The 26,124-nt window shown below is 38.0% G+C and overlaps 1 protein-coding gene across 2 annotated transcripts; it reads right to left on the minus strand.

Moving 5' to 3' along the window:
* Positions 1-120: 120 nt before the first annotated feature.
* Positions 121-21,565, minus strand: LOC129237433 (transmembrane protein 68). 2 transcript variants are annotated; one of them, XM_054872185.1, is made up of 3 exons: positions 21,029-21,199; positions 975-1,641; positions 121-912 (listed from the first exon to the last, which is right to left on the minus strand). In XM_054872185.1, exons 1-3 carry the CDS (start codon positions 21,112-21,114, stop codon positions 796-798), a joined length of 870 nt encoding a protein of 289 aa, XP_054728160.1. In that variant the 5' UTR covers positions 21,115-21,199; the 3' UTR covers positions 121-795. The 2 variants fall into 2 exon arrangements, with proteins under 2 accessions (XP_054728160.1, XP_054728161.1); XM_054872186.1 differs by lacking the exon at positions 21,029-21,199 and adding an exon at positions 21,408-21,565 and having other exon boundaries at positions 123-912.
* Positions 21,566-26,124: the final 4,559 nt, after the last annotated feature.

Below are 26,124 nucleotides of genomic sequence, written 5' to 3' on the forward strand. Positions count from 1 at the left end.
ATGCATACATAGTAAAATGTATTCAATACAAAGGAGGAGTATGTGTACACAGAGTATCTAAACATATTCTTGGAATACTGTTTTGCTATGTAATTTAATTATTATTATTTTTTTTTTTTTTGTTTTTTAAATAGATGAAAAATTAAGTCTATGACTTTAATAATTACATTATTTATAAACAATTTGTTTCAGTTTACTCGCAAAAAACTTCCCATTACAACCAGAATCTACAGAAACATAGTTTCATTCATTTCATTATAAAAATATAAATGCAAAATATCAAACAAAAGCCCACTGAGCACTTGGATTTATGCTATAATCTAAGTGTTGTAATATTTATTAATAAATTAATAAAATTGTTTAGCACTACGCACTTGGAGCTTAACACAAAGCATTCTTAAGTACACTTACGGCTAGGCAGGCAATCTCATGGAAACTTTGCTCCAATTCAAGTGCCGTCTTGCAAAATGGATGCGTGGTGATAGTGAAGGAATTTCATAATTCTATAATAATAATAATGATAATAATATGTTTTGATCTTACTTGGTTTTTAGTTTTCGGTTTTCGGTTTTTATCAACTATTGTAAACTTTTTTGTTTGTTTTTTGTTCGTTTTGAAAGCAAAACTCTCGAGATAAACGCACACTAAGCTATTTGTATAGTTAGCAGAAAGTCTTTTGCGTTTCCCTCCCCTCAAAAGAAATGAAATACGAAAAATTAACACAGTACAGTATCTAGAGATTTTTCAACGCCAGCTGCTGAACGGGAACACCCACATTCCACGACCATTTGCCACTCATTCGGACGTTTTTCTTTTGCTACGAAATGGCGGCAAGCGATCGAGTAGCGCATGAAATATGCTGCCAGGTATGCGTTGGTGCTTATTTATCAACTCCTCCAATGCTGCGGCCACCTACAAAAAGCCAAAAACCAAAAAATTAAGTGTAACTGTAAACTACTCGGCTGCTTACTTACCTTCAATTGCAGCTCCTCTGGCGTCAGCGTACCATCGTATGGTATCGGCCGACCAACAAATGTGCGAAATTTCACCGGAAACCCACCGTAAATCGGATAGACGGGTATGCGCACCGCATTGTAGAGTTTCAGGAAGAATTTGCGAAAAATGCCCAATTGTCGAAAGCCTTCGCGTAGATTTTGCGTGAAGCATGGAATAATCGGCACCTTCGCCTCCAGCGCGACTTTCGCGAAACCCACGCGATTGCGCCACAGCAGCTCGTAGTATTGATCGCCGAATTGTGCCTCATAGACGCCACCCGGCGAAATGGCCAGCAAATTGCCCTCCTTCAAAATGCTAACGCACGACTGCACTGTGCCGGGACTGATGTGAAATGCCTCGGATATTGTACCCCAGCCGGGCAACTTGAATAGAAATCTATCGCCGATGGAGTATATGAGTCGATCTTTTTGCAATATTATGCGCGAATTTAGGTAGTACATGTCAATAGGTATGGCTCCATGATAGTAGACAATCAATGCCGGTTCGGTTTCTGGTATATTCTCCATACCGATTACTTCGTAGCCATGGTAAATGCGTGCGTGTGCATCCCACAAGGCGGCGACTAATTTCCGACCAAACTCCCAGAATTTGCGATCCGTACGCACGGCGCGCATGATTACCTCTCTGAAAAGATAGAAGAGGGCATAGAAATGAAATATTCTCTCAGAGCTAACAAAGCGTTAAAAAACTATATTCAACATTAATAGGCTACTTTTATTTTCAAAAGAATACAAAGCGTAAAAGATGAATTATTGAAATAGTGAGAGAAGACAGAAATAGTCGGCTTCATTTCATCATCAGCAGTAAATTTTCTTCTTTAATTAGAACTGCATTTTCGGGCAGTTAACACCGTACTTCTCCGAACTTCGAACAGATCTCTCTATCCACAAACTAGAGTTTGAGGGTCGTGTTAGGGAAATCGTTCCAAATATGCAGAATTGGATAGGGGAAAGCTTGCACCTCTATCTTCACTGACGGTTCCAAGATGGAATCGGTAGTCAGAGCAGGGGTTTTCTCTAAATCAGCCAATTTATATATGTCCTTTAAACTGCCGAATACTGCTGGAGTTTTTCAAACAGAAGTCCTTGCGATCCTGCATGCATGCAAAATGTCTTATACTTTATTTAACATTAGGATGTGGAACGCGCGAGCGAGGGAGATATTAACATTTTCTCCGATAGCCAAGCCGCGATCAAGGCTCTGACGACGCCATGGTGCAGAACGAAACTAGTAAACTCCTGTAAGGTGGAGATCAAATCTCGTGGGTGTGCAGGTAACATTTCTCTGATCTGAGTTCCAGGACATAGAAACATAGAGGGAAACTAAATTTCCTGATGAGCTTGCCAGGAAGGGGACTGAATTGGCATCCCCCTGACAGTTGTTAAAGGGGAACTGTACAAATTATTTCACAGGAAAGCGCAGAAAAGATGGAGCTTCATTTCTTCAAGTGCTACAATATACGAAGGACTCAGAAAGTCCTTTGGACTCCTCGCCAAACTCGTACCTGTGTTTACCGGTCACTGGACGATCGGCACACACACGGAAAAGCTAAGCTTACCATTTAACCCCCATTACAGAAGCTGTGGGGACTTTTCAGAGAAGGAGACTGTAGACCACTTTCTGTGTAAATGTCCGGGTTTGGCAGCTAGAAGGTTAAGATCACTATCTTCGACAGCCTGTATGCTGTGCGCCAACCTAAATCCCACCAATCTTCTCCATTACATCAACAGCTCTGGCTGGTTGTAAATATCTGCCTGTTGAAGTTCGAAGCCATATTTGTTTACAGCAGCCACCGCAACATGGCTCTCGTCACATCTTACGTCCACTTTGTCCTTTTTTATTTAACACCATCATTTAGTTTTTCTGAAAGGTATAGAGTAGAATACTCCCGTAATGTTAAAGTACCCTTCGCTTGTGTTCCAACGTCAGTCGGTTCTACGTAACCGGAATGACCCGGATTTATATCCAGCCAAGGACTGTCACTTCAGTAGCATTCCCCGTATATGTATGGGGAATATTTATGCTGCTACAACAACAACAACCCCTGCTCTTGAGAAGAAATTCAAGGAGTATATCATGTACTGGTATACAGACGGCGCTGGATAGGATAATTTTGCAATCACAGGCACATCGCACGATTCTAATCACCCATTCACATGCCTTCTCAAACTAACTCACCTAACAACCCCTCCCACTGGACCCAACAGGTCGAATCAGCATGCGTCCATTAAATAAGTCACACGATGAGGATCGGTGACTACACCGCACTAGCAGAGCTTAGTAAGCCGCTACAACAACAACATAATTCTAATTCATACATAATTCAACACAAACATGTTCCAGCCGAAAGTGTATGCCAACTGTCTATGCGCATTTTGCACAACAGTCAAGCTGCACTCAAAGCCTTGTCGTCTTTTGAGTTCAAGTCCTCCTTAAGTCTGGAAGGCATAGAAAGATTAAACTTATTAAGAACATGCAACCGTATTCAGCTCATATGTGCCCCGGAGCATGAAGGCCTACATATTCGGAAACGATGTGGTGGATGCAGCGAGACCTGAGTTTCTCCTGGCTATGAGGCAACATGCCATCAAGTAAGCACAAAGGTGAAACGCTAAGGCTATGAAAGTTGGCACCAATCTGTGGGGCTCAGGCAAAACCTTTACTGGAAGGGTATAATTTCTAAGCGCAAACTGATCATTGCAGACTGTGCAGTAATCTGCATAGGCTCAGGATCTGGTCTAACGACTCTTAGCGATTCTGCAACCTATCTCCAGAAACGCGACTACTCTTGCCAACTGCAATGGCATATCGAGGATAAGAAGTAAACATCTGGGCTTAGAACTGCAGATTTGGTTGTAGCCCCAAATTGTGTTTTTGGTCAGATCCTTAAAAATGGCTAATTTATATTCTTCAACCCAGTACTGATTTGATTTATTAAAGAACCTGGGAAGATTGATTTCGGGCAACGAAACAAAACTCCATTTCATGGTTTCCTTATCCCCTTTGAGATATTTTAAAACCTAAAGCATGGAACATTTAAGTATATCTCATTACAGCACAGATCTTATGACGAGGAATTTTATTAAAGAACAATAATTCTTCTAGCCCTCTTGGCAAAAGCTATTTTCGAAGGTAATCAGACTTTCTATGACAATATTTCAACCTCGAAGGTGCAGAGAGTAAAATTCCTAAATAGGCTAAAAAATTGTGATTATTTGGCCAACATACAAAAGAGAATCTTTACACCGCAACTAACTTAATTTGTCAATTCTTCTACGCTGTAACTTCGGGTTAGAACCTATGAGCAGCCAAATGGATTTCAATTTGCGAGGACATCTCCATAGTTTTTGCACTTTTCAGCCGAAATATCTCGAAAACCTGACGTGCTGGAAAGGTAAGTATTCATTCGATAGAACTCACTTTTGAAGGTGAACGGTCGCGAAACCAGTCGTGAATTGGCGGAAAAAAATGTACTGCAATCATCAAATGATTATCAATCACCTTCATTCAATAGGATTTACCGAAAAATTGGGAGCCTGTGTGCCTAACGAGCTCAACGAAAAAAACAAAGAAAGTCGCCTTCAAATCGCTTCTCAGCATCTCACCCGCCATCGACAAACACGCGGTCAAAAACAGCGCTTCTTGTACCGAATCATGATCGAGAGATGAGAAATGGTGCCTATACATCAATATGAAGCAAAGAAAGGAGTGGGTGGCTCCAGGAGATAGCCCAAAGCCGAGAGTCAAGCCGAATCTTCAACCAAAGAAGTGCATGATATGTGTTTGGTGACACTGGGTGGGCATAGTGCACTGGAAAATACTTAAAAAGAATGGCACGGGCAACAAGGAGCTCCAGAACGCCCAGCTACACACATGTGAATGAGACAATTCGACTTAAAATACCTGATCGACGTGGTCAAACCATACTCCTTCACGTCAATGCTTGGCCCCATGTTGCGCAATTCGTCAAAGCCGCACTCCAAGAACTCCAAGAGCTCGAATGGAGATCCTTCAACATCCGTCGTATTTAGCGGACCTTACACCGACCGATTACCATCTTTTTCGCTCCCTGTCAAACCATATGAAGAGATTTACCATCGATAACAAAGAGGTCCTTAAAAACTAACTCAACAACTTTTTCGACACCACACCAGGCGATTTTTGGCGGGACGGCATCAACAAATTGGTCGAGAGATGGGAAGAGGTCGTAAACAGAAACGGCGAATATATAATTGATTGACTTATTGATATAATTGATGTTTTTTATTCAACGTTTTTATTCGGTAAAAACGCTACGAACTTATTCCCCAACCCAATATATTTGGTGCTTACAACTTTTATTGGGTATTTGGCCGAGCTCGTATTCCTATTTGCGTCCTGATATTGTTCCATAGAAATAGAGGGTCCTACAGTTTTAAACCGACTCCGAACGCCAGATGGTTTCCAGATGGTTTTTAGGAGGAGCTTTTTCATGGCAGAAATAAACTCGGAGGTTTGCCATTGCCTGTCGAGGGGCGACCGCTCTTAGAAAAAACATTTTCTTTCATTTGGTCTTTCATGCCTGGAGATTCGAAGACGGGTACTTCCGAGTGGTAGGTAGATTGGTATGGTTGCCCAAGAAATGAGCACACTTGGACGAAGAAAAATGGATTCGTCCTTTGTGGTAGTCACGCACCAACTCATTCGGATTCAGTTCGTCAAAAGTTTACGAAAAAGTGCAGCCTGGTTCTTGGTTCAATTTGTATCGGTCTGTATAATTCTTAATCAATTTTTTTTTTAAAACGGTTGCAGTAGGAAATGCGTTGAATTTATTTAGACGCTATTCGTCATATAAGGCAAAATAAAATGGTGAAATCGCATGCACCGTTAATCTGTCGACAACAGTTGCTCAGCACTAAAAGTTATCGATTACTTTAAATCACACAAACAAATTGAAACGTTATAAAATTTTTTTATTGCCCTCCTGCTAATCAACTTGCGTAATTTACAATAAGTTATTTCAAAAAGTGCAAAATAGTTAACCTGGCGCAAAAATTAGCTTTTAATAACATTGATTTATCAGCATTTTTTAGGAGCAATGCCCAGTCTAATTGGGAATCGGCGCATTGTCGTACAAGCATTAGCAATAAAAATATTTATAAATAGTATCATTTAGGCAAATACGCCATTACTGATAACAAACAAATGAAATATTACGTATGAAGGTGGACGATACAACAACTATAGAAAATTCAATATACGCAATTGGCGTGGATTTCTAGCGAATGAAAAGTGGTGTTGAAATATTGATGACTAATAATTTAAATTTGCTTTGGAGTCTAAGAGCCAAGCATACAAATCATATGAACTAAAGTTTTGGTGCACTGGTAAAAAAAGGGTATAGAGTGTTGGCAATTGAGAGACAAATTGTATACTTTTACACTAAGCGCACTTCAAAATTGGGGAAGGGGAACGACGGTAGGAAACTGTTAGCAATTTAACATTAGTTGAAATTCTCCCAGGAGTGCAATATTTACCTTCAAAATGGTATTTACTAAACTTTTTAACTTTTGCACATCCTTACATCTCACATTTTATAATAAAAATTTTAATTCTAGAATTATTGTAGTCGTTAATCGAAGGCTTTAAGATTTCGATTACTATAATTGTTAGATATGTATAAATGCGAATTGCGATATGTGTACAAGCACATATTTACAATTCAAGCATGCGTATACGTACTGATAGCGTCAAAAGAAAGTGTACACCACATATTGATAAGTTCTAACTATTTGTTTAATTATTTTGTAATTTCAATTATTTTTTATAAAAATATAGTTCATATAAGATGAAGTCCAAAATAAGCAAGACTGGTGTTATAAAAATGTTTTTGATGCCGCCATCTTTTCAATGAGTTAGTGCGTTGGAAGTTACATGCCTAGTTGATTTCCAGTAAATGCATGGTGACATTCGGTTCAGTAGAAGCGAAGTTATTGCGTCTAAAGTGTCATCGGTACAAAAATGGGTTTCGAACAAAGAGCTAATATCAGATTTTGTTTTAAAATCGGTAAAAGGTTTACCGAAACATTTGGATTGATGAAAAAAGTTTATGGCGATGATTGTCTATCTCGTGTCAGAGTTCATACTGGTTTACACGTTTCAGAGATGGTTGTGAGGACATAAATGACAATGAACATACGGTCCGCCCAAAATCAGTAATCACCAAAAACTCTATCGAAGTTGATCGTAAATTTATCAAACATGAACCGAAATCAGCGTTAAAATTCATGGAATCGAAGTTGAATATCTCTTCTTGAATATCTATTAACTGAGGACCAAAAATTGCTCAAAATTCAACATTCGAAAGACCTCATTAAGGAGACGAGAACTTCCTTTACAGCAATGTAACTGGTGATTAAACGAGGTGTTTCCAACATGAACCTGAAACTAAGCATCGAATGGAAGGCCCCTGGACGAGCCACAACCCAAAAAATCATGTTTGGGGAAGTCAAAAATCAAGTCGATGCTCATTTGTTTCTACGATTCCAAAGGAATTGTCCACAAGGAGTGCGTGCCAACGGGCCAAACCGCCAATGCAATTGTCTATCTTGGCGTTTTGAAGCCTTTGTTGCATTGCATTCGTCGAATTTGCCCTAAATACCGCGATGGAGGAAACTGGCGCTTATTGCATGATAATGCACTATCTCACCGATCCACTCTTCTGACAGAAATTTTGACTGGAAATCGCATTTTTATCATCATTCACTCAGCTTATTCGCCTGATATGGTTCCCTGTGGCTTCTACCTATTCGGAAAATTGTATTTGGCCATGAAAGGTAAACGTTTTGTGTCCGTAGAGGCCATCCAAAAACTCAAAAGGCTTGCACCGACATCCTGAAAGACATTCCGGTCAATGACCTGAAATACTCTTTCGAAAAGCTTTTAAATCGCGCAAAACAGTGTATCAGAGGGGACTGTTTTGAATAAATAAACTCGAAGTTATCAAAACAAAGCTCCTGTCTTTAGCTCAGTCTTGTTTATTTTGGACTTGACCTTATACAACAACAAGAACCATATAAAGCAAAATTTGTATATTTCAAATTTTTTACTCAGAATTTTTAAAAAAATTTCGGATATGCAGTTTTATAGATCGTTGAATTTTGGTATAATAAAATGCAAGTTTCAAGTGGTTCGAAAATCGCGTTGATTTTTGAAATTTTTTTCCGCTGACGGTGCTGCGTGTTTTCTTCCACATAAAAAATTGGAAATAGGCGTTAAATGGAGAAAATTTGCAAGACCGAGACCAAAAAAAATCTCGTAAAACAATTTTTGGCCAAATGAATAGACACGAAAAATGTTGGTTGTACAAAATCGTTATAACATCAAGCTCATATAAGCCATCAAAACCACTTTTATTTTATTTTCTTATTTTAGTTTATTACTGTGTTAAACAAAACCCATATCAATTCTTTCTCTTGTAAACAAAATGGCGTGATAGATATCTTATTAGGTGATATGTAGATATCAATTTTTGGTACGGCATCTGCCGCTCTCCACCAATTCATTTTAAACTGCTGCTCATTTTAAATTTCTTTTTCGTTTTCAGCAATTTCCTTTTTACAATTGCCCAATATTTTCCAATGGGTCGCTATTGTGAACAGTTTGGTGGGTTGTGGCCCTTTTGAACAATATTTTGCGAACACTCCTTTAACTAAATTTCTTCATTTTTAGTGCCCGTAGTAATGGGCGTTTTGCTTTTCATACTGCACTGACAGATGGCTTGCCAAACCAAATATTTGTTAAGGAATTTGTCCAACATTTTTAGTTTAAAGGCACCTGGGACTCCTCCTCTCTTCGTTGTATATAACTCAGCGCCCTGAATCTGCTTAAAGTCTACTTTGACGTACATATGTTGCATGGTCCATAATCACACAGCTATATTTATGGATGTTAGGTTAGGTTGTAATGGTTGCCCAGAGAGTGGGCCCACTTGGACGAAAGAAGTTTGGTTCCCCCTCTGTGATACCTGTGCAAGAGGGGAAAAAAGAGGCGAAGGAAAAAGGAGGAAGGATTTTTGATATCAAGACCTGTTATGTCAGCAGGCGTAGAAAAGAAGTGAGAACCAAGATGCTTAAATCTTAGTCCTGCGAGAGCAGCTGACGCAGAAAGAACTCTAAGTAATTCCGAGTCCGACGGCATGTATACCCCCCCGTGAGGATACCCACAAAATTTGAGAGCTGAGATTTTGTCATCTTCCGATCTAAACGTGGCCAGAAAGATTTCGCGACCTTACACGTTCGTGTACTTGCCCAGCGCTCGCTGAGTTGGTGCAAAGCCCATCCTTCCAGGAGTAGAGCGCAGGTTGTCAAGGGGATCCTGATCCTCTCCTTTCGCGGGCACACTACCTTACAGATCCCTTGTCTGTCCAGTTAGTCGGCTTCGCAGTATTTATGGATGTATTGGCTGTATCATTTTCGCGCAAGTATTGTATTTTATCACTCTTATTGTGTTTATCATTTCGATTGGGTGCTACGTCTTTTTTATGAACGTAAACTTTCATTTTTGCGTACTTTTTAGACCTAACCTTTCGCCCTATAGACGCGTTTTGCAGCCCTTCGAAGATTTTTTCGAAATAATGGCGCCACACTTCCTTGGCTTTTGACTGCGACACAAATCCTTTCTTTCTTCCATTTTTAGGCCTTTGTTTAACCGACAAGGTTTCATTAAACTTTTTTAACATATAAGTTACCGTACTTTTCGGACAATTTAAAGTTTTTGCTTTGGCTTTGTGCGTCAAATGACCATTTTCTTGCTTTTTGCGCGCAATTTTCTCCGCAAGCTCACACTTAGCCGAACACATTTTGAAGAATACGTAAAAGCAAGGTGAATATACCTATTAAAGGTGGCATCGGTAAATCAGCTGACTTATTATTTTTCTTTCGCCGTGTCCATGTGGCTGTCAGCCAAGAATGAAATAAAGCGTATTCATTCTTTGTTTTCCATTTTACCAATACTTTGCTTTGACAATCAAACGTACAAAACATTGTTGTTGGTCTAGTGCCACCACCTTTACTGAATACGCCTTGCGTAGAAGTGACAAAAAGTGAATAAGGCAAATTAATAATGACAACAAACACTACGAATATGTGCACTTATTTTGTATTTACAGTTCATTTTACGCAAGTGATGAGTAAACACAAGTGACTAGTTTCTTTCGTGTGCATTCTTCACTTGAAACTTGCACTTTACTAAAATTTAATGAGCTACAAAATTGGTTACATGAAATTTTTTCAGAAATTCTGATTAATGTGAAAATTGTGATGAAAATTTGGTCTTTGTAATAGTAGTATGAACTGTATTTTTGTACAAAATTAATTAAAATGAAAAATAAATAAATAGTCAAAACTTGTCAATAAAGGGTGGTTAAATTTCAAGGGCCGGTGTTGAATGTGAACCACACCTAAACGTCAAGTTTTTTTCTGCATTTCATTTGACATTTTTCAATTTCAGACTAACTCAATTTGAAACATGGAAATTATGAAAACGGGCGTTCAAATCAAAATGAATATCGCGCACTTCGTGATTTTTTCGGTCAATTTAATCGTACAAATGTGCGTACAATCGGAAAAAATGTGCAAAAGTTTGAGCAAACCGGGTCTGTAGGAGATGTGAAAACACCAGTGCATGCTCGTACAGCTCGTACTGCGGAAAATATTGCTGCTGTTCGCGATAATGTTGAGTTGAAGAGCCGTCCACCTCAACTCGTCGTCGTGCCCAACAATTGCACCTCTCACGCTCGTCGTTGATGAACATTATGCATAAAGACTTGCATTTACACGCTTACAAGGTGCAATTGACTCAAGAACTAAAGCCTCTTGACCATTTCAAGCGTCGTCAATGGTCCGAATGGTGGCAGGAAATGGCAACAGTGAATGACCAATTTTCGAAGAAAATCATCTTCAGTGATGAGGCACATTTTCACCTCAATAGATTCATCAATAAGCAGAATTGCCGCATTTGGGCGAATGATAATCCAAGAGTGATGGCCGAAAAATCAATGCACCCACAAAGAGTGACTGTTTGGTGCGGTTTATGGGCCGGCGGCATCATTGGGCCGTATTTTTTTTTTTCAAAATGAGGCCGGTCAAGCAGTTACTGTGAATAGTGTTCGCTATCGTGAGATGATAACGAGCTTTTTATGGCCCGCATTGGAAGATATGGATATGGACGATATGTGGTTTCAACAGGACCGGTCCACTTGTCACACAGCTAACGAAACAATGGCTCTTTTGCGCGAAAAATTTGATGGCCGAATAATCTCATGTCGCGGCGATGTCAATTGGCCGCCAAGATCATGTGATTTGACACCGTTGGACTTCATTGTTTGGGGTTATTTGAAAGAAAAGGGGTACGTCGATAAGCCAGCAACAATTCAAGAGCTAAAAGATGAGATAATTCGGCACATTAACGGCATAGAACCTCAATTATGCCTTAGCGTCATCGAAAATTTGGACCATCGGATGGAGGTGTGCCGCCGAGGCACATATTTTGATTCATACGTAATTGAGCCACACCAATATTATCATAATAAAGAGAAATGACACTGATTTCCTAAAAATTGTATTTTATTCAAAATAAACACCGGCCTTAAAACTTAACCACCCTGGTGTACATTTTCTTTTGACGTTGACTGTAGATAAATAATTGTTTTAAACAGCGATTATCATAGAAGCAAAACGTAAACGTAAAAAATAAGTTATTTTTTTATTCTTTTTTAAGCCTATTCACTTAGCTATGCATACATACATTTATGTATTTACATTTACATATGTATATGTACGTATGAGACGTATATTTGCTTGACCGCACTGAAGGTCGCACAGCAATACATATGTAGGTAGTACAATTTAACTCGAGGAATTATTGAGCAAAGGGTTAACAAACTGCACATTTTAAATAGACAACGAAAAAGTACTGATGTACAGAAACAAGGTTTCCAAAATAGAGTACAAAAATGGGTGAGAAGGCTTTAATTGATTTGAATAAAATGTTATAATAATTAAACCAGGGTAAACAACGATTAAATTAATAAAACAAACATTTTTTATGTTTACCTTTGCCGATATGCCAATTGAAATAGATTTGAAATCATTGAATCATGAATTGAATCAATAAACTGAATGAGCGGCGTATCGGCATTAAAGTTCCTATTATCTGTTCAATAAGCTTTACAACTTCACTATTACTACATTTTTATTTACATATGTCGATAAGCCATTACAAAATTAACTTTGATGGACGATTGGAACGCACATATGTATATCAAAAATAATTAGTGTAAGCGTTAATATAGGCGATAGAGAACAGATGTTCAGAAGAGAGCAATTAGATTATTTGTGTTTGTGTATGTTTCATTGTATGCATATTAATAGGTCTGTTAAAGGAAACAAATAATTTGTAGCAATTGTTACAAACTATCAAGTTTTGGTGTTCACGTATCCAAAATACTTGCAAAGTAGGGGAAAGTGAGAGAGTAAAATGACATTTCATTATGAGGGGAAATCGCAAGTTTTTACGGGATACGTAAATATTTGCATGTGAGAAAAACAGCTGATCGCAAAGTAAAAATAAACGCGAATTGAATCAAAGTTATGCAAAAAGTTTAAATGAAAATGATGATAAAAATGGCAAATATAAGTGAATATATTTTTATCTAAAATCTAAAATCTATCTTATAAAGTTTAATTGAAGTCATATATTAAATAGGTATGTACTTCTAAACCATAGCCTTCAGTCATCGCTGCTGCAGTTTCCGAAATACAAATCGAAAGCATGGAAGGTATCTTTTGCATTTTATGCTTATACTTCTTGGTTATTAACTATTTTGGCAATATATTATATACATATACAGGGTGGGACATATAGCGTTTGCTTTTTGACCACTTATTTTTTTGAGAATGGTAACACAAATGACATGTCAAACGTGTTCATAATTTATTTAAAGGATTGACATTTACGAAATGGGACGCTATACGCTTGAACAAAATTGGGAAATATTGAAAACCTATTTCCAAAGTGGTGAGTCTTCTTCTTCTTTTCTGGTGAAGCTCATTTTCACATCGGGTGCTACGTCAATAAGCAAAATTGTCGGATTTGGGGCTCAGAAAATCCACACGTTACTGTAGAGAAGCAAATGCATCCACAACGAGTCACTGTTTGGTGCGGTTTTTGGTCTATCGGCATCATCGGGCCATTTTTTTTTCGAAAATGAGCGAGGAGCCGCGGTTACAGTAAATGGTGAGCGTTACCGTGACATGCTCAACGAGTTGTTTCCAAAAATTGCAGAGGATGACATGGACGACATTTGATTTCAACAGGACGGTGCAGCTTGGCACACTGCCAAAGTTACACTCGAACTTTTGGCTACCGTTTTTGAAAACCGAATAATCAGCCGAAATTCCGATATCAATTGGCCGCCTCGGAGCTGTGATTTAAGCCCGTTGGACTATTTTTGGGACTATTTTTGTGGGGAGCCGTTAAGGACAAATGCTATGCGAACCATCCAGAGACGATTGATGCTTTAAAACACGACATCGAAGTTGCCATTCATGAAATTGGAGCCCAAACAATCGAAAATGTGCTTAAAAATTGGGTTGATCGAATGGCCTACTGTAAAGCCAGTCGTGGCAGTCATTTGAACGATATTATTTTTCATACATAAATGATAATGTTCAATCTTCAAAATAAAAAAAAAAAGTTTCAAAAAATATTAATTAGTTTTTTTTTTTTATAGCCGATTCAAAAAGAAAATTGTACATGGCCCACCCCATACATACATGCATACACAGAGTCAACAAATAAAATGAAGAAACCGGTTAAAATGTTCTTCATCTGGCAGCCTACCAAGCTACCAGACCAGAGCACTATTTTCCAAGCGGAAGTTTTTGCTGTGGGGAAAGCTTAGCTCCGCGGCTACACAACAACAAGAAAGAACTCAATAATTAATATATAAGTTGTATTAAGTCCAAAAATGTTCAACGGAGCAGGGAGGCCATAAAAAGGCTAGCCGCAAACAGTAGGCTGCATATCTATTGGGTACCTGGTCACAAAGGCATTATGGGAAACGAAATAGTAGATGAGATAGCAAAAAGTGCTGCTAGACTACCATTGGAACCAGAGAACGACATACTAAACCGCTAAATGCAATATGCAACGAAATGGAGGACTACATGAAAAAGCGAGTGGAAGCTAAGTGGACTAATCTGATCACATGCAAAATAGCAAAATGTGTAGAACTAACGGCAAAAAACTGACTCAATTCGTACTTACGCTCTGGCGGAGAGACTGCAGAACTATCATAGGTATGCTGACAGGTCATAATCTATTGGCTACACATGCGTAGAAGATAGGGATTGCTAACACGGACAAATGCAGGAAATGCAGAGAAGATGTTGAGGAAACTTTAGAACACCTTTTGTGCGTTTGACCGGCATTATTAAAAACGCGTTTAAAATGCCTAGGAGCCCCACTGTTTGAGGGTCTGGAGGACGTCTCAAAAGCGGATCTCCCAACTCTGCTTAGATTCGCCAAAAGCGTTGACATTCTACATGATGTATACTTTTAGTATTCCTAAAAGTCGGTCTCCAACTGGTATCGCTAGGACCAAAAGGTCTATGCGTGACTTAATGCCAACCAGGCTAACCTAACCTAACCTGACAGCGATGATGAAATGGAAATTATTGTGGACAAAATGAAATCAAGTGATGCTAAGCTCGTTATTTTGCTTCTTCTTTTTAATGAATCAAGGTAGCTCAACTGAAAGATATTTTAATCAGCTATTCATAAAACTTGCGAATTGTTACTGGTTTTGCGTTCATGTACTTTTTTTATTATATTTTTTCTCTTTGAGAGCGAATTCTCGGAAAATAAGTTACTGGATAATTTTTACATGAACATACCTAATAATTTAGGTATGTGTGTGTTATAATTACATACATACAGTTGCGGTCAGAATCTTAGTAGTGTCAAACTTAACCTGTTGGCTTCGTTAATTTTGCATGAAATTTTAGTTGCAATGGCTTTTTTGTCAGTCAAAATCTTAGTACTGCGTGAAGAAGTGTGTGAGAAATTAATATTATCGCGACTATCTTTGTCAAATTAAAAAAAAAAACCGTGAGATAAGTTTATTTAATTGATATTATGTAGCTAATGGCCAAATTTTTATTTTTCCTCATTCAGCAGTGTCCAGAAGGAAAAATTGCACACCCGAGAAACGCGCCCATATAAAAAAATTGATTGCTGATGGAAAAACTTATGTGGAAATGCAAAATATCATTGGTTGCTCACCACCAACAATGGTACGTAATGCCATCAAGTACTAACCAAGTGGCAAAAAGTGTGGAAGAAAGCTAGCAATGTCGGCAAGAGAAGTTAAGTCTATCGTCAGATACTCAAAGCAGTTTCCATTTGCGGCTGCTACTGAGATAAAAGATGCCTTAAAAATGTCTTCGAGCGTCAAGACTGTTCGTCGGCGTTTACGTGAGCACGACCTGGGTGCTCACTACTGAAGCACCAAGAAAAGTACCGTTGTTGACAAAAACGCATGCAGAAAAGAGATTTCGATTGGCCAAAGAACATATAAGTTGGCCTTCAAGCAAATGGCGCAACATTTTGTGGTCGGACGAGTCGAAGATTGTCTTGTATGGTGGAATGGGATCGCGCCAATATGTAAGACGACCGACCACCTAACACCGAATACCAGCCAAAGTATACAACAAAAGCAATAAAGCATGACGGTTCTAGCTTTTCTTGGCTAGGCGTGAGACCCATTCATTGGGTTAAGGAAATGATGACTGGCGCTTCATATGTTGATATACTCAAGGATATCATGTTGCCATATACCAGAGACGAAATGCCGCTTGTTTGGCTTGTTGTGGGAAGACAACGACCCCAAAAACGCGTGCAAAGTTGCTAAAAGATGGTTTGAGGAGAGTCAGATCAACGTAATGGAATGGTCGCCACAGTCACCAGACATAAACCCCATTGAAAATTTGTGGGTTGATATCAAGGAGGCAATAGCCCAACGCAAGCCAACATCTAACACGTAACTATGGGAAGCTGTACTGGTACTAATCAGTAAGGGGAAGGGAGACCCAACATTAGCGTCTGCTTATAGACCGTTATGTATGCTGGATAGCGCAGGAGAACTCTTTGAGAAACTGATAAAGCATGGTTTTAGAAGTGGCAGATCTACCTTAGGAGCCATCCAAGATGTAATAGCTAGCGTAGAACATACCCAGTCAGGTAATCGATACTCCAAACGCTTAGTATTACTAGCCACACTGGATATTATAAATGCTTTCAACAGTTTAAGCTGGGACGACGTAATTGAAACCTTTAAGGTAAAATTCAAGATCCCGAATAATCTATTGAAGATTATTCGTAGCTATCTCAGCAATCGCGTGCTCTTATACGAAACGCGAGAAGGGTGTAAGACTAAACAAATAACAGCAGGTGCGGCCCAAGGATCAATACTTGGACCTGAACTCTGGAATATAAGCTACGATGAAATCCTTCGAATAGAGATGCCTGAGGATGTGCATTTAGTGGTATACGCAGAGGACATTGCAGCTGTCGCCCGAAACGGCAACGAAGCCAAAAGGAAGTTAAATCAGGTGATGATCCAGGTCCAGACATGGCTAGAAGACCATGGATTAAAGCTGGCCACAGAGAAAACAGAGCTAATCCTTCTAACGAACAGACGTATCCCATTAGAAGTAGACATACAAGTACTTGATGCCACTTTATCGACAAAAAGAGTGGTCAAGTGCCTAGGAGTGCAATTAGACACAAGGCTAGCCTACTGGGCGCATATAAACCATGCTGCCACAAGAGCTGCCAAAGTAAGCGGCATATTAAATAAGATCATGGGAAATCTTGGAGGCCCAACGCAGAACAAGCGAAAACTTTTAATGGAAACGACGAACTCGATTCTCTTATACGGATGCGAAATATGGGCAGATTCGCTAAGGGTGCAATGCTGGCGGAAAATTCTGCAATCTGTGCAAGGCACCTGTGCTCTCAGAGTGGCTTCTTCATACAGAACAGTATCTGAAGCAGCGGTGTTAGTTATCAGCGGAACCATCCCTATAGATATTTTAGCACAAGAGCGCAAACGGAGATGGGAGGCAAAAAACACAGGAATCCCAGTACCACGCTTCTCCGATATTAGAGTTCAAACGATCACACTTTGGCAGGCAAGATGGAACTCTGAACGGTATGGTAGATGGACAGCGAGACTAATACCCGATCTAAAAAAGTGGGTAGAAAGAAAGCACGGTGAGGTTAACTATTATCTCACACAGTTTTTGTGCGGACATGGGTCCTTTCGCAAGTATTTGTGGCGAATGGGAAAAGTGAGCCAACCAAACTGCATATATGGAGATACTGAGTATGATGATGCGGAGCACACCTTCTTTAAATGCGAGAGGTTGAACGTAGAGAGAACAGGTCTGCAACGAGCTGTTGGTGTATTTACACCTGAAGAAATTATCGAGAAAATTATGATAGACGAAGAAAAATGGAATGCCGTCGCAAATTTTGTGGAGGATATTATCGGAAAAAAGGAGCGCGAAATGGAAAGCTATGCTGAAGAGCATTGAGCATAGGTTTCTCAAAACTGGCGATCCTGGACGCAGGATGAGTAAGTAAGTGTCCTTCTTAGGACGCCGTCTTGGTCCTCTACCTCGAAGCAATGCGGAAGCAGTCCAGGGGTGGAGGGAAAAATCCAAGAGAAGAGGAGGGATATTTTTAGTGGAATCACCACATACGTAGTAGCGACGGTTACTATATGGTACGAAGGCTTTTTTAACCCAACCTCACCGCCAAAAAAAAATAACAAATGGGAAGCTGTAAAGAGCGCTTGGGAGTCGATTTCGATTGAAAGATGCCAAAAACTTGTTGACTCAAGGGGTTATACGCAGTTATGACTTTCAAAAAAATCGATTTTTTTTATTGCATTTTTGTAATGTACATATATTCAAAAGTATACGCACGAAATTTGAAGTAGATCTAAGCAATACTTTCGGAGTTATACCTAAATATGTAGAGATACCTCGGCACGTTTTAAGGTAGGTATTGAAACTTTAAACGTATTTTTTTTTCAAAACGACATTTTTCAAGTCGGTGTACACAATATCTCGAAAACGGCTTGTTTGATCGGTCAACCGTTTTAACTCAATCTTTAAAGATACATTTTCTAGTAATTAATCGTTCCTTTTGTAAATCTGATACTTATTTTCCATTTTATAATCAATTTACGGCCAAATTTTAACGTAAAAATCGAAATCATTTCTTTTAAAAGCTGCCATTTTTTGAAAATTCACTATTTTGATTAGCCGAACGATTAATTACTAGATAATCTAATATATTAACAAAATTTGTTTGGTTTTTTGATTTCAGATAATCCAATCCTGAGTTACGATGTACACCGTAAATCGTCTTTTTTTAAAGGAGGTTCCAGAAATCGCCTGCAGCGCGCTTTATAATCAACATTTTCATAAATAAAAAATTTTGTTACGTTCTTGAAGGATGCTTTTATAACCGCCAAAAATTTTCAAATTAAAATATTCTGAAATTTCTTCAGGATAAATCCTTGACAACCCATCTTTTATTTGCTTCATAACTGCGTATAACCTCTCAATGCAACACCGTTGTACTGCAATTCTAAAGAATAAGGGTCATGCAACAAAATACTAATTTGAATACTAAGCGAAACCTCATGTAAAACTAGAAATAAATTCAACATCATATAAAAGTTTTCTCAAAATTTTTCTTACAACTACTCAAGTTTTTGACCGCTCAAAATTCGCTGCAGTTTTACTAAATATAATTTTACCTTACTGAAATAAGATAAACGTTGGATTTTCTTTGGGATTTGTTTTGTTCGACATTTGGGCTTTTTTAACCCATTCCATTTTACGTATGTGCACTATTAAGATTTTGACCGCAGCTGTATATATATTTTACAAATATTTTATTAGTGGCTCACCGCTTCTCGACCTGACAAAGGTTTGCACATCACCTAGGAAAAGGTGATATTTTATAAATGTTTTATGCACTACATAAAGTAAGCAATAATACATATGCATACATACACACATACACACATACTAAACATGTGTAGATGCTATTATTATTATAAAAAATAGCACAAGTGCTAATTATTAAATGAGTTTCATTTTCAAGCAGCCACAATTATAAAAGAAAATACAACAACATCCTTCATGAGCTTGTAATTTATTGCCAACTAATGCGTTTGTTACTAAAAATGTGCGATAAAATAGAGAGAATGTAGTAATAAACACACCATCATTGCTTTCAGTAATATGGCACGAGGAATTGTTTTAGACACACTTGATTAGACGAGTAGACGTTGATTTTGTTTACTATATAATTTTTCGATAAAATAATTGTATGTACACACTTGTAACTGGTGTACACGTGTGTGTATTTGTATGTATGTACTTTATGTTGTTTTTTTATTTATTTATTTATTTTTTTTTTTTGTTTTAATTTTGCCATTTTTGTAAGAACTTTGCCTTCTGACCAAAAAACAAGTCAGCGTACTTCCTATTTTATTTTGACACAAAGTAAAAACAAAACACTTGGATACCCATTCGGCAAAGTCTACGTGTATGTAATTACACACGTGTGTGTATCTACCATACATATACACAAATAAAAGTTTAAATATATGTTTGTGATTTGTGAGGAAATCAAGTTTTTTAAGGTTATATGGTCGGGCACATGCACTCAAAACATCAGCGAAACGACTAAACTGCTTTTTGACGAGATTTTCAATGCCTGATAGCGGAATATTCAAATCCTATTACAAACTACTTTTTCAACCCCCCGAAAACTTTAACTGCTAGACTTACACTGATAAGTTTAAATTGTTAGAAAACTTTAACTGCTAGGGGAAAACTAATAAGTTTAATTTGCTAGAATTAAATGATTAGCCAGAGATGGATTTTTAGCCAAAAGCATACATATCTCTCACAGGTATTTTGGGAACAAATACAATACCAACAATGCATTCAATCTAATGCAGCCGATTCATCGTTACCGGAATGACTCTGATTTTTCCCGACCAAGGGCTGCCTCACCAGTAAACTCTGTAGACCTGTCTAGTGCACCGTGCAACCTCAACCTACGTACCAGCGATGCATTCATTCTAATGGCAGCCGATTCTTCGTTATCGGAATGACTCGGGTTTTTCCCGACCAAGGGCTGCCTCACCAGTAAACTATGTAGACCTGTCTAGCGCACCGTGCCACCTCACCCTACGTACCAACGATGCATTCAATCTAATGGCAGCCGGTTCATCGTTACCGGAATGACTCGGATTGTTCCCGACCAAAGGCTGCCTCACCAGTAAACTAAGTAGACCTCTCTAGCGCACCGTGCCACCTCAACCTACGTACCAGCGATGCATTAGCATGTAATTCATTTCGATTCAACGAGAATATACAAAAATAAATACATTTTTATGAAAGTCGAAGGAATTTGTAGTTCCTTGTAATTCTCAAGACATATATGCTGCCATTCAATGTACGCCCATGCCCATGTGATTCTCTTTGGGAGCATAAATCTTTAACGATTATCTAAAGGAACTAGACCGCTAGAAAAACGCATAGGCAACATTGCCAATGGAATAACGAAGGTAACGGATTTTTTGATACATGGAATTAGCACACCAAAGTTACTAAACAAAACTGTTTTCTAATCACTAAAAGACTGTGGAATAATCCGTGTTTTGCGGACGGTCAGTGCACAGATTTATAGTTTGCACTTTGTGGAAGAAAGAAAATAAAACTTCGATTTTTGTCGAGATTTTGCAGAATTTTAAATTATTTTTATCTACGAAACCCGTTTTCATCTATGTATAATTAATCTATGATAGATATATGCATTGATTTAGCTACCGGTTGAGCATCAATTGCTAGTAAAAAAAGGTTGTCTATTATAGTACCTCTCATTTAAAGCTGTTACATGCCCGAAGTAAGTATCGAACTGTCGGCCGATATGCCACGCGTTAGCACACACCGCCGGCCACATACATAGTGTCGCGAATTGACGACTGTTAGTTATGCAACTTTGAAGTCGAAGTATTCACTGTTTCACCACCGACAATAAGCAGAAAGGGACTCAATAACTCATTAATATAACTGTACAAATAAAATTATATTTTTTCCCGTATATAATTTTTTGTTGCAGTATATTTGTGCACTCATTGCAAAAAATGCCTAGTAACCGAGCTAGAAATGCTTAAGTCGACATTTCAATAGTCATCACAAGCGACAGGTTTCTTGGTAGTAAACTACTATGCTAATTCCAATTAAAAATCTTACCTGTGCAATTTGTAAATAAAAAGCATCACAAATGATATGTAAATGAGTGCCACGAAGACCAATGGGAGTAGGAATGTTACAATCAACGGCCAAAGTAAACGGTAAAGCCATAATGAGTAGTCCAAGTCGATGTAAGTAGCTAAATGATGAATTTAAAACAAATAAATGAAAGTTTCTAATTTTTTAAGGATATATACACATATATTATATATATATATATATATATATGAATCTATGTATGCAAAGAAATTGTCAACTCACCTAGGAAGTCCTGTAGACTTCTTGTCAAGTCTTGCAAGTAATCCATAGCGCGCTTGTATATTGCTGCCTTCAAACGTTCCCTATAAGCCGCAACACAACAACAAAGAAGCAGGGAATGATGATCCGCGTCTACGTATGAGTCAACAAAACAAAAGCTATCCACTGTATACAGGCCGTAAGAGACACAGTTGAGCCATTTAAGTTCCGAGTACTTTGTGGTGCGTTTCTACACAATTCCAAATCCCGCCAACTTACAGCTAAATAGGCGGTGATTTTTATTTATCCAACAACTTTTTGCTTTTTTTTCTGCTGCTCTGACCCTATTTTCACTTTGAACTTCACGTTGTTGGACTTTTAATTACTTTCTTTTTGCTTCTCGCGGTCGCGTAATTTCCTGCATTTATTACTTACTTTATGATTGCTAATATATGTATATTATATATATATTTTTTTTCACTTTATGAAACAAATACCTTTCGCTTCATAACTATTTTACCAATTTCTTTTCCTTTTACTTCCTCTTTCCCTTTTCATTATCATACTTTTTGCTGCAGAAATGATTGTTTACTCTTCTTTTTATTCAATCGTAACAAGAAAATTAAACATCAATGACGAAAGGCAAAACACCGACTGAATGCAAAAACAAACGCAAATGCCAGCTGTTTTACAAGCAGTGCTGTGCTTCATTGTATCTTCACTAAAGGCAGCCACACAAAATGAAGTGGCAAAAAGATCATATTGAACATGACAAAATTTAATACAAAATAAAATTTCAGAGTTGGGTTTACATAATTGTGTTTACCAACAGTTCATAGTTCTATTTGCTTCAAATGTCTACATTTTATATATTTTTTATTTAATTGCAGTTTACACTTTTTTTGGGTGTTTGGTTGAGCTCCTCCTCCTATTTGTGATGTGCGTCTTGCTGGATGTTGTTCCACAAATGGAGGGAACTACAGTTTTAAGTTGACTCCAAACGGCTGATATTTTTATTTTTTTTTTAATTTGTTTCACATTTTTTTTATGAGGAGCTTTTTCAAGGCCGAAATACAGTAGGAGGTTTAGAGGGGAACCGCTATTAGAAAAAACAAAAAGTGCGTGTAGCGTAGTACACATAACAGCGATTCCAGGACCGCAACAACGGCACAAATTACCGCAAGGCAATACCAATCCGACGCCGGAATGGATAGCGCTTTATAGTACACACTAGCACTAGCCAGGAAACGGAAACAAGCGCCAAAAAGTAGGCACCAAACAAAAACGCCAAAAAAATTGGGACCAAAATACGCCCTAAACAGTAGGCACCAAGGAAATATAACCCCAAAAAGTAGGCACCAAAAATATATTTCCTACAAGTTTGCACCAACAAGCAAGCGCCAAAAAGAGGCCGAGTTATTTCTCACTAGAAATTAGCAACCACAAGGAAAAACTCAGGAAAAATAGCCTAAAGTGTATCTAAGATATATATAAGGTATAGCTCTCTCTCTCCTTTTTCTCTACGTTATATCTTTTTTCTCTCTCACGGAACGAAAATGCCCAAAACGTTGCATGGCCTTGAAATTTTACTTTCCATTCTCGCGCGTCCATCGGCACCTAAGAAGTTTCGCTTCAAAAACTTTTTCCATCATTCCCACAAAACCATTCGGCACTGGTTAAAAGTTAACCCTTCATTTTTATTTACAGAAATTTGTTATTTTGGCACTTTCTACCCCGATTACTAACACTACTCATCCAAAATTGGGTCTCGGCAAAACTACTATTAAAAATTTCACTTCAGCCTGCATAATCTTGTATGCTGCCATTCTTGAGAGCATTCAGTTTCGACAGCCATGAGGAAAACAAACATTTGTGGTGGTAATTCTCAACTCACTATACTTTACAAAATAATTTCTATTTTTGGTGGGGCCCCAAAGAATATGCATAAATGCAGTTTGAGTCTCTGTTATGTTACAATCACTTATACGTGGGACCAAACCCCAAACCCATGGGAATTACACGCAAGCACGACAAGCAAATGTAAAATTATGCACTGTTAGGTGGTTGAACGCTCCAATGACGACAGTGTTCCCATCTTCACCAAGCCGTTTCTGTTAAGCTGAGCCTCTTATCATTGAGTTAACTCATAAATAACAGGCTGAGGTATGGTTTTTAGTCGCCCCTTACGACAGGCATCCGTTACCTCGGGCAAATTCTAACCCCCTAACCGGCGGATGGTGTCTTCATTCGCTTGCGTTGGAAATCAGCTGATGTAAAAACTTATTTCTCTAAGTGTTTTGAGTTTTTGAGTGTTTGGCCGAGCTCCTCCTTCTGTTTGTGGTGTGCGTTTTAATGTTATTCCACAAAAGGAGGGACCTACAATTTTAAACCGACTCCGAACGGCAGATATTTTTATGAGGAGCGTTTCCATGGCAGAAATACACTCGGACCGCTATTATAAAAAAGTTTTCTTCATTGGGCTGTTTCATGGATATTCGAACCTACGTTCTCTCTGAATTCCGAATCATAGTCACGCACTAACCATTCGGCTACGGCGGTCTAAGTATAAGTTAAGTAATTATAAGAAATAAATAATATGTGCAAAAAAGAAAATTCTAAAAACGGACGGTGGACACAGAAATTTTTCCAGGCATATTCCGTAGAGTTCAACGTAGATTTACTTTCTTCTACCATATTTGAATTCTTTGGCCTATAGTCATAGGCCATATTCGAAAACACACATAGTTACAACCAAATTCTAACTGGAAATAAGTTTCGAAGAGATAGAAGAGAGAACAAAGGTATCTATATGAAAAGTAAAAATCTATTTGGCAAAACAAAGAAATATGAGTATTTGGCACTCAACGAACTGGCCACTCATAATCAAGTCTCACTGATTTGGGTATCAGGACACGAGGGACACGAAGGAAACGAGAAGACAAAGTTTATGCCAAAAAAGGGGCTAACACCATTTTTCGGCTTTAACAAAAATAATATAAAACAGGAAACCAAAAGATGGATCCAAACTAAAATTAGTGAACACTGGAACGGCACAAGCTGCCTTAATCATTTCAAAAATTTTTTGAACTTTAATGCCAACAGAGCAAAATCTGCTCTAACTCTAGATAAAAAGGGCCTCAGATTACTCAGTGGAGCACTTACAGGTCACTTTGCCTGTAAGAAACACTTTAACACAATAGGGGTATGCAGGTTCTGCTGTGATGAAGAGGAGTCTATGGCACACTTAATCATCAACTGTGAGAGGCCACAGGAAGCACAGAATACTGGTTTCGTACCTACTAGAAGAGGAAGATCTCCTAAGGAACTGGTTCAATTCCTCGGTATACTAAATAATTATAATTAAATAATTAGGGGCGCACAATAGATCAATCTGGTCGCAGTGCATAAGGGCTTTAGCCTAACCCGTACAACCATTACCATTACCATAATTCTGTTAATTATTTTTTTTTTTTTTTGCTGCTGATAGAAATTTTTCTTGCAAAAATTCCAACTCTCCCCCCAATTGTTATGCTCTTAGATTTTAGTTCTTTCCCGTCTAGAGCTGACCTTTAAAGGGACAGATACCTGTAAAATTTGAAAAAAAAAAAATTTTTTTATAAAATGTTAATATAATCCTTTAAGAATATGTCACAAAATTTTTAGAACGTATATTATAGATCGTCAACCGTGACGACTCTATTCTTTGCGTTCGAGCGCTGGGAGAGTTATAGTTACGTGGTATTAAACTTTAAACGCGTTTTTCTCAAAACTATATTTTTCGAATTGGCGTACACAATAACTCGAAAAGTTATTAGCCGATCTCCCTGAAATTTTGCACACATCTTTTTTATGACATTACTTTTTATGTGCATTTAAAGTTTTCAAACATTTTTCGAAAAAATAATTTTTTCGAGGCAAAAATAATAGGAAAATTCGCCCCAAAATTAATTTTTTTAGCATTTTATTCCGTGAATTTTCTTTGTTCCATTTGTTTTTAATTCATGTAGAAATTATGACATTAATAAACGAAAAAAATTTGGTTTTTTGTATTCAGGTCACTGACGCCGATGCGACAATGCTCGCTGATTGAGAAGCCCCGCTGCGACCTTCCTGGAAGAATTGAGGGTACGTCCGTCATTTTAAATGATTAAAATAAAAAAAAGAATTTTATATTATATTAATGTATAAATAATCTGTATGCCAATTTTGAAAAAAATATATTGACTTCTTCACTTTAAATAATTTTAACGAAAATCAGAGAAAATATGGCCTTTTACAGGTATCTGTCCCCTTAAGCAGGTTTGCCAACAAGACAAATTAGTATTACGTTTTCGGCACTCGAAACATTATACAAACACTATGTGGATAGCCTTACCGAATTCGGGTTTGCCACTTTACCGAGTAAAGTCTGAATGCCCCTATTATAAACTTTCATTTAGTTCTTATTTCGCAGTAGCTCTCAAAATACTCAGATTTTCCT

Source organism: Anastrepha obliqua, chromosome 2, assembly GCF_027943255.1.
Source record: "Anastrepha obliqua isolate idAnaObli1 chromosome 2, idAnaObli1_1.0, whole genome shotgun sequence".
Lineage (NCBI taxonomy): Eukaryota > Metazoa > Arthropoda > Insecta > Diptera > Tephritidae > Anastrepha > Anastrepha obliqua.

Bases quoted from the DNA above. Each gene is read 5' to 3' on its own strand.
- LOC129237433 (XM_054872185.1), bottom strand. From the start codon at position 21,114: ATGTGGCCGGCGGTGTGTGCTAACGCGTGGCATATCGGCCGACAGTTC. The intron at 1,642-21,028 runs GTACTATAATAG...CTATCTTTTCAG, and splicing joins GTAACAGCTTTAAATGAGAG to AGAGGTAATCATGCGCGCCG. The intron at 913-974 runs GTAAGTAAGCAG...GGCTTTTTGTAG, and splicing joins CAGAGGAGCTGCAATTGAAG to GTGGCCGCAGCATTGGAGGA.